The 9,954-nt window shown below is 40.2% G+C and overlaps 1 protein-coding gene across 1 annotated transcript in view; it reads right to left on the bottom strand.

The window, feature by feature from the left end:
• Positions 1-9,954, bottom strand: part of PLAC9 (placenta associated 9) — a 13,323-nt gene continuing 3,369 nt past the window's right edge. Inside the window, exons 2-4 of the mRNA XM_075025633.1 lie at positions 2,727-2,827; positions 1,674-1,794; positions 1-186 (exon numbers count right to left, since the gene is read on the bottom strand). Of these exons, the coding sequence (XP_074881734.1) occupies positions 176-186; positions 1,674-1,794; positions 2,727-2,827 (233 nt within the window). The 3' untranslated portion in view covers positions 1-175. The remainder of the gene's footprint in view (positions 187-1,673; positions 1,795-2,726; positions 2,828-9,954) is intronic.

Raw genomic sequence — 9,954 nt, 5'->3', positions numbered from 1 at the left:
TAAAAGCAAATACCTGTTTATTACAAAGCACAGGAACACAGAAGGCAAACTACAGCTGAGGATCGTTCATCCCGGCTCAAATTCTGGAAACACAAGCTTATTAAATGAACAAAAGTGCCTACTGTTTATTACAACCATACTGTTAACATTCAGCTGTCTTCTGTCTTCACAGTGCTCAGCTGGTATCTGTATAGAGAAGAGTTGATGTAATTATTTTTGGTTATACAATCAGGATCAATCTTTGTGGATAAACATCATTTAAAACATGAATCCTGCCTGCTCCTTTAAAGTGGAAAATTGTCACTTTGATTCACCAAATCACAGAAGGAAGATCCTATCTGCAATTCTTGAGCCATTTGGCAGTTGTTGCAAGCTCCATCTGAGTAGTAGTTACTATAGATGTGCTGCAAATATGCCAAGGTTTCCATTTTAAATTCACTGTAATACTTTACTGGAATACTTTTCTTTTTTAAACAAACTATTATTGCAGGGGAGTAACTGAATTGTTACCTATTAAATGCACCTTACAGAAAACTGGAAATTTTAATGAATAACAAAGTTGGTGAGGATGTATCAGTCATGGTGACCAGATCTGTACAGCCAACTGCAAGAAATAAAAACCAACATAAACTCTACTGTTGTCTACTTCAAGCCCACCTTCTATCATGTAAGTTCACTATGGTATGCAGGTGTGTATGTACCCATGTACAGCTATCTTAAACCAACAAAAAAACCCAACAATGACAAAACTGACTTCATAAACATGTCTCTGGATGCTCATACCTTTCCACAAGAGGTTTATTTTCCACCAGGAGTGTCTCTCACCTTCTTAAATTCACTATTGATATTTGGGCAGAGAATGAAGAGGGCAGAGCATTATAAGAAGCTGTGTAGAATAGGTGGTCTCATCCAAAAAATTTCTGTTGTGGTTTAATGTAGATCAAAAACGTTTATCCAGGAGCATGTTTTGTGTGAGAGGCTTGCATGTCAAAATTGGATTTAAGATACCAAAATGCTAATACTTCCAATAACTTCTTTGGTATTTTGTTACCCTCCTTTGTTTCATTTGACACACGTGAAACTAAAGAATCACAGGATCTTAAAACTGAAAGAGACCTTGAGATTGCTTAGTCCATCCTGCAGTTCTAAGGTGTGATGCTTGTTTAACATTTCCAGTGCTGAGGAAACTACAGTCATGTAATTTCAGTGGATCACTGTCCTTGTAAGAAAGCTTTGCATTGTGTTTTGCTTGAGTCTTTCTTGCTGCATTATTTCTTGTTTTATTCACTCTTGCAATGTGGAAGAAAACACAGTTTTCATCTTCATGGCAGCCTTACTTGTTCTGGTGGGATACACTGATATTCTTTAGACTAAACATCCCCAATTTAGCAATCTTTCTGTGTAGCTCATGTATCTAGCTCTTTGGCTGGCTTCTTGTTTGTTTGGCATTTTGTTGGGGTTTTTTTATTCTTTTATTTCCCCTTCTCTTCCCCACCCCCCCAGTGGTTGTTGAAACCTGGTGTTCAAAACTGGACCCAGTATTTCAGCGGAGGCCTTAGCTGCACTGGATTGAACGAAGGAATTCACATCTCGGGGGGAGAAAAGAGGACGTATTTGGTAATAACATATGCAAAGCTGTTTTCAGTTTAGGTTATATCCCACTAGATACTTACCATCAAAAATATCTATAAGTGGGGTTCCTGGAGCAATGGGTATATTTGATGTTGTCTCACTGATGATGTTGAGGAGCGATTTGACTTCTGATTCTAGATGCTCCACTGTTTTTATTACCTTCTAATGAAAACAAGGGAGACAAATGGAGAAACGGTGTAGCCAAAGGGTCAATTGGAAGGCATTGTACTGAATGTGTTAGTGGAAGTGCAAATCTAACGTCCCATAATGCCAACAGCTAATGTAATTTATATTGCGCATTGCAGATTTAAATATTTCTTGTGTTATTCTGGCCTCTAGTGGCACAAAGTATTAAAACTTTTGCAAAATTACAGCATCTCTCTATAAAGAATCACCCATAATTTGACTTCTTGGAGGGAGCTTTGTGTTAATTTGTTTTTAATTCTCTCTCATTTCTGAGCCACCATCATATCCAAGAAAAGAATCCACATGGAAGATGAGAGGAGCTGATGGGGTGGAAAGAAGAGGGCTGGGAGTAGAGCAGGAGAGGTAACATTGCCATTTGAGAACCAACAGCATGCAGTTTGGCAGCTAGCCAGCTGGGAATAGTTAGCACTGGCCATGTATCTTGTGAGTGCTAAAGACATCAGGGAAAAAACCTAAAGCTTTGCAGCTTTCCTAGAATCACAGTCACAGAGTTCATTTTGCTCGAGTGTCTGCAGGTGCGAGCAGAAACCCCTCTGTCACTCTTAATCACCTGCAGAGTTTACATCTAGCCAAGACCGGATGTGAAACTTTACAAGTATCGGTTCTGAGATTGTTATATTAAAGGCACAGTTATGAACATTTTAGAAAAGGCTGATATCTAACAGTCAGTGATTGGTTAATCAGTTGTTTGGAATTCATCAAAATTATATGTTTCTGGTCATAATAGCTTTATGGATAGTTACAAATAATGACATCTGAAAAAAATAGATCTTGAATAAAATCAAGAAGGGACAATGTCTAGAATCATCATTTTTCTTTCTTTTCTGTAGTCAACAGGATGGGGCAGAGGTCTGGTAAGGACCAGGAACCAGTGCAATAGCTCTTACCTCTTCAATAATATCTAAGCGTTTGTGGATCGTATCATGTTCGTTACACCAGCTCCCTCTTCCCAAACTTCCAGGTAACATACTGACAGGGTCTGCAGCAGCTGTAAAAACAGCCACAGTTAATTAGCAGGAGCTTTTTAATAGCAGCCCTTACCTTTCTGACTTCTGAAGTGGTATTTTGCATGCTAAACTGCATTTTTTATGAAGCCAAATGTAGGAGTCCCAAGTAGAAATTGAACCTCTCTCCCAGTAACTACAACTATACCCTAGTACTGTGAATGTCTCCTCGCCTGTACATGTTGTCATGGTTGGTTGGAACAAGGTGTTTTCTCTTGAAAGGGGTATTTTTTGTTTTGTTTTGTTTGTGCATTTGTTTTACACAATCTGTTTTTTCCTACTGGTGCAGGGTAAGTTTATAGACTGTAACTCTGTCTCTACAAGTATAAAACCTAAACATTGGGAAGATCTACCTTACACATCAGCTCCTCTTAGACTTTCTTCAGAAGCAGCTGTTGTGGTAAAGCTTTGAAGGGTAGCTAAGTCAGTTCACTTATGTCCCAAATGGATACAAGCTGGTGATTACCCTGAGCCAGAAACTTGTCCCTAACAGTCTGATTTTGCAATGGGAAGGGAAACACTAAAAGTGTGTACAGCTCATGCGATTTGCTGACCAAGTCACTTGTAAATGGTGCTATATACAAAGTCACTTATCTGTCAGTTATCTGTATTTACCTCAGTACTCGTGAGCTCTTGCTCTTTGAACATTTCATTCTGCTGGCTCTCCTCCATGAAAGGTCAGTACCTGCTGGTGTGCATGCTTTAATGGAGCCAATTTGCTTTTCATAACTTCTGTGCAACAATTCAGTAATGTTTAGATTTTAATATGTATGCATAGAACTATAGCGGAGTATTTTAAACCTCACTAAAGTGATAACATATCTTGCTCCATGTAAAGTTAGATCTTTTTCTTGTTTGAGGCCTGAAGAAGCTATAATAATGAGAAAGCAGCGGTAAGTCATTCTGTCGTCATTTGATTGTAACACAGACAAAAAGGGAACTGTGAGTCTGTGTTATAATGAACAGTAAGAAACACAGGAAGAGCAACTAGTTCTGTCTTCAGTACTGCTGGGCGAGAGCAGTGGTTTGGAACTGCTGCAGTGCCTCATCACAAGTCTGTGCCAAGATTTTGGGAGTGTATGTATCAGATGATGGCAAACAAATGTCAGTAAGGATTGTAGCCAATGCAGTTTGATGGGATGAGAGATGTACTCTGAGTTGGAATGGTATCCTTGAAATTGGAGGGTGGGGAGGAGAGGAGGATTAAATTGTGATCTTATGTCATTTAGAAATGGGTTTGGCAGAGCTAAGAGAATTTTTGGTGGTTTATTTGTAACAAGATTTTGGTTTGGGTTTTTTGGTGCACGCACCAGGAGGTGGTGCTGTTAGGACAGAATCCCAAAGAATTAATCTACCTGTTCACAGAAGACTGCTGAAATATGGCAGGTACTTAAACACTAGCTGCTTTGTAGTTGCCCTTTTTTTCCCTTTGTTGCTGCTGTTGGTGTTTTGGGAGTGTTGTTACCTTGTAACTTAGTAGTCAAGTGAACCATGGTACTTCTCAAAATTCTTGCTTATTTACATGTTTTTTTCCATTGTGGCTGGAACAATACGGAGATACTGAAACTCTGTGTCAAAAACTGAGGTTACAAAGCAGTGACCAGTCTTTGTCGACAAACCTTGGCTTTCCTAATAATAGGATAATAGCAAGGTAAGCTCCATTTTACTGTCAGAGATCAATAAAATTTCTACCTTTGCAATATTCCTAGCTCTAGCCCTCAGCATCAAGCCTGATGGCCCTATTCAGCTGTATGCTGAGCTGCCACCCACCCTGTTGGAGAGAGGACCAAGGGCAAGCAGAAGGCATTGTGATGATGTAACTGTGGATCAGTTGTTAACTGCTGGGAACATTCCCAGATCTAACTACAAACGAACTGTGAAAAGAGGCAGCAGAAATCATTAGGTGGACTAAGAGCAAATGGAACAATTTAAGAAACGCCCAGGAGGTTATTTTTTCACTGTATTAACCTAGCTGTAGATGGCTGGATTACAGGGTTGGATGGAAAGTCTGGGTGAAGGCCAGCACGAGTTGTATGCGGTTGTTAAAGGAGCTTTTGGCCAGCCCTAAGTTACATGCCAGGCTTGTTTGGTTTTGTCCATTCCCTAGGAATGGAAATGCAAGGGGGTTAACGTTGGCTAGCTCAGGTTAGTGTTGGCCACTTCTCTTTCTCTGATCATGCATCTTATATCATGCTGGTCCGTTAAAGAAAGCCCAGCGAAAGCTCCTTCTTCCTGCAGGAGAAGCAGAAGTAGCTGTCTGTCCTGCCCGAATCGGACTCTGACCCAGAGACTCTCTGGCCTTTCCAAACTGCCTAATGGCATGGTGGGCATGCCTGTTGGCACTGTGAAGGAGCTCCTTTCACCTCTTTCCTGATACAGGACCTTAAATCCACAAAGTGACTTTTTGAAGCAGAAATTATATAAGTTCTTACCCAAAATGCCACTTTAATCACTCCTATAGCTTAGCCCTTCCTTGTGAAAGAGAATTCTGTTCAGCACAAACCTCAGCATTGTGCTGACTGCTACTCTAGGCAGTGTACATGGATGGGGAGGTTATGTATGATGGATGACTGTCATTTGTTCAAAGCAGGGTGTGCTATGATAGGTATAGATAGCCAAGGCAAGGTTGTTGCATCTCACTGTGAGGTTAGCAAAACACTGCACAGCTTTGTGTGCACATGCAGGTCTAGAGAACTAGGTAAAGGGGTTGCTGTGAAATGCAGGACTCGGTGGTGCTTTGTTCCTTGGAGCAGTTGCTCCCTCTCTTCTGACACAGAGACAGCTTTCTGGCACTCAGAGCACATTGCTGCTTTATAAACTGTATTGGGCTTACTGAAGGAGAAGGAAGTGTCTTGTCCTAGTTTGATAGGACTGTAAGATGTTACTCAGAACCACAGGACTAGTGCAGTACCTAAAAAATTTGACAAATAGTCAAAGCCTAAGTGTCTCAGGAAGCACCTGAGAGCTGTTGTTAGCAAGTGATAAGAGTTAGTAGAAACCAAAGCATGTCTAGTTCCCAGAGCTCACAGTATGGAGTTGGCTGAGGGCTGACCCAGCAGAAACCCCCTCAGCCAGGGCCTGCATGTCTGTGTCTGGTTAGTGACTTTTGCGCTTGTACTTGTGACTGCCCCTTCACCACCACGCCAGAACAAGGTACTTGAGGTGGGCGGGTGCTGCTGCTGGCTGGGCAGCCAGTGCTTTGGTCAGTGTAGTTTTCTTCTGTTTTCTGAGCCTTGGCTGGAGGCTTTGGCTGCTAAAACCCCTGATTGTTATTTTCTTGTCTGGCTTTGGCTCTTAACCCACAGCCTTTATCTCTGGGATGGGCTGTTCACAGGACACATCCGGTCCCTTGTAAATATGGCATGTATCTGGGTCGCTATGGTCAGACAATTCAGCTGAAGCAGTAATTTCCACGTGCTCAAAGGGAATCACATGTTGTTTATGAGTGCTGCCCTTCTCTGTATTGCAGTTGGTGAAAGAAAATGACACAGTCTGCCTTTGGCACTGACCTCCAGTAGCATCTCTACCTCATGTAATAATAGCAGTCACCTTGTAAAGGGAGCGAAGAATGGAAGGCTGCAAGCCACGTAAGCAAAAGACTAATGGCCTTTTAGGATACTTCCGTGTACTTGCTCTCTTGTTGCTGAAGAAACATTTTAAAAATGTAAATTAGAATTTTTACTTGTCTATGTGTCAAAGCAGATGCATAAATGCAGAAAACTTTGATAGTAAATTTTAAAGCTAACAGCTTTTACAAGTAAACTGTTCTTTGTATGCTGTATAAATTAAATATTTAAAATGTGTGGGTATTTGCAACTTCTGACAGCTTAAGCAAGTGTGTAGGAGGCATATTTCAATGTCTCAAATATCTCATTTGAAACTTAATGGATTATTTCAGGCAGGTATTTGTTGTAATGTTTCAATATGGCACAGAGTATGTTACCTTTCAGTTAACTTCCCATCTGCAAATTCCCACCTCATGCTTCCTGCAAGTGAGATGCTTCAATTCTTGAATTCCATTCTATTTGATACCCAGGTGGTTATTTTCCATCAAGAATCAGAACTCTCTTGTTCAAGATAAGAAAAGGACCCGTGCCTTTTTACCTCTGATTAAGCCTTCTGTGCTACGTTGATGCTGCCCCATAAAGGCTAGGTGGTTCTAACTGCCCTGTGCTGTCATACAGTCAGACACCAGCAGATGGAGCAGGAAAATGGAGAATCTCTGAGTTGGTTGCTAATAAGGATATGTTTAATAGAAGAATATGCTCAATGTTTGAAAGAAGTAGCATGATGAAGAGTAAAGATTTATGTATCATGGTCAGCCTGACTACAAAATTTAATTTTGTAGTAGGAGATAGCAAGAGCAATGAAGTAAGAATTAAAACAACCTTAGCAAACAGGTTAGGAGCAAAGGCCTTAGTTTTAGAACACCTCTCAGTTAAGCTCCTCTGCCTCCTGTACGTTTGATATATTCCCCCAACTCCCCAAGGTGTTGCTTCTACACAATCCCTGAAGAAGTTCCCTTCTAGGATCATCAGGATTCTGTCTATCCAGATGCTGTTAAATGGTTCATTTTGATCATTTAAGTAGTTGCTAATACTAAACATCGGAATAAACCTGAGTAACTGCCTCTTCACTGTCATTTGCTGCTGGTGCTAAGACTGACAGAACTGAAGTACGTGGTCACACAGATCTGGTAGGTCTTTATAAGTATTATTCCTAAAGATGCATTGCCAGTCAAACTGAAGTTACAGGCTTGATACAGAAATTACTGGGTTAGGTTCTTTGGTCTGTGTTATGGAGAAGGTGAAGCTGAGTGACCATAATGTTCCCTATTGGTCTTAAAGTCTATAAAATTCCTCTTGTATCATTCTATGATTAGTGTGGTTTTGACAGTTCACTGAGAGTTCAGGTTGTGCTTAGTAGGGAGGGAGGGGTAGAACAAAGCAGGCCACAAGCCAAATGAAAGACAAGTGAGATGGAAACAGGAACCAGATGGCAAATAAGGAAGCCTGAAATCGTGATGGACCAAAGGGAGTAAAGGAGAACATGTGTAACTCTTCAAGAAAACATACTGTGCTGTGTGTTCTTGTTTGCACTGCATTAGGTTTAGCAGTATCCTTTTATTCCTGGGAGTGTATAGCATAAGGTGGCCAGATAGCTTTTAATCAGAAAATAAAGGGGGTAGTAATGGATTTATGTTCCAATAGGAAAAAGGTCATGAACTTGAGTATCAAATTCAAATGGTGAACCCCTAACCAGTTTGGGAAGAATGCAACAGACCTCTGAAGGGATTTGCTGATCCTTGCTTACATTATTCCTTGTCTAAATATAAGTGTTGGACTCCACTTTAACATGTATATATAACTTTGAAGTGTTAGCACAAGAAATTACATGGTTTACAAAAGTGGTTGGTGAAGTTAACTTGCAGCTGCATACAGCAAAGGTTCCATTGCTTTGAACCTGAACTGATACTATCAGTATTAGCGCTTTCAGACCTAAGACCATGTTAAGCCAAGAGTGTTAGTCATATTTGATTTTGGGGACTGTTCTTAACGGCATCAAACTTAGTTTCCGGTTATGTCAACCCTTAATTATATTGGTATCCTTAGATATGGAAGTACTGGGTTAATTTTCTGTACCATTACCAGTTTCATTATCACCAGTGTGCCCAAATTTATTTTAAGCTGTATTGTATATAACTTAATCTGTACCAAATTTTATTATTAGGACACCAAAAGTAATTGATTCGGCTAGAATGTGTTGTATTGGAAATGCTTTTTAATGCGCAGATTGTCTTCAAATTCTTACATGCTCAGGAGCCGATCTTTAACTGGACATAGAGCATCTTCCAGGCTGTAATCCATAAAACACTGCCTAATACTTAACTGTGATTTAGGCACCTCTGAACCTCTTTCTAGATTTTAGAGTTTCTAGTTGCTTAAAGATAAGGGAATTCTTGCCTTCAGTGATTGCAAGAAAGACTGCAGGAATTGTAATAAATATGTAAAATTACTTAGCTTCTTATATACTGTCATAGGTTACTATACTTACACTGCAGAAAACTGCAGGGGTTTGCTTATATATACATGCAAATATACATACACACACACACACACACACACACACGTAAACATGTATATGTACACACACCTTTATTAGGCTCTAGCTTTTATGGCAGAACAACGTTGCAAACTCCATACAGGGCAAATGTGGAATATCCGAAGTGGGAGATGGAAGGTAAGCATTGTATATTAGACAGAGAATTGACAGTAGAAAGCTCTTCTGGAATTTGGGGGGCAGAGGAGGATTGGTTTGGTCTGGGTTTTTTTAAAAATCATTTCAAGAAGGTACATCGAAAGTTTTTAATGCCTGATTAGGGTTTAATCTGTAATCTATACATTCACTGTATGCTTCAACTGCTGCCTGAATGCCAAGTCTTGGAAAGACTTCAAACATGGAAGAAAATCCAAGGGATTCCTCTGCTGTCCAAGATTCATGAGCCTCTGATAATAATGGAAACATCCTGAAGTAAGTTTCTTCCATGAAATTAATTATTTTTAATACTAATTTTAGAAGCTAAATAACCATATCAGAAAGTCAAGTTCCAAACCTGCAGACCTGGTTCGTACTCTGTTTATCAAGACGTAGAATATACTACTATGAATATTATTTCAGATCCTAGGTCAGTTAAGATTGAACTTATTTTAATTCTTTTTTCCCCTGAAAGAGAAGGACCAAAAAGGAAATCTCATGCATTGTGGGATGTATTGCATTAGTGAAGGTGGGTCAGGGTATCAGCCTACCAGTTCTTACTTCTCTAACTTGCCTGTCCCATCAACCTACAAGTGAGATGCCATGTTGTGATGTGTTGTGGTCCTACCGTGCCTCACTTGTGCTTGTGAAATATGCAAAATCAGAAATGGGACTTGATAGAAATTGTTCCTGACTAGGAGATGGCTGCCATGTGTTTCTGTGTAAAACTACTTCGTCTGGAGGAAGTTTTTGCTATCATGATCCATGTCATTCTCATTTCACAAGGGAGCTTCAGATTTTGCTTACTCAGCAGTGGAGAATGAGGCGGGGGATGTACAAGGCCAGGGATAGTTTG

Source organism: Buteo buteo, chromosome 4, assembly GCF_964188355.1.
Source record: "Buteo buteo chromosome 4, bButBut1.hap1.1, whole genome shotgun sequence".
In the NCBI taxonomy this organism is placed as follows: Eukaryota; Metazoa; Chordata; class Aves; order Accipitriformes; family Accipitridae; genus Buteo; species Buteo buteo.
The sequence above is the reverse complement of the archived record's forward strand: the minus strand, read 5'-3'. Positions and strand labels throughout refer to the sequence as shown.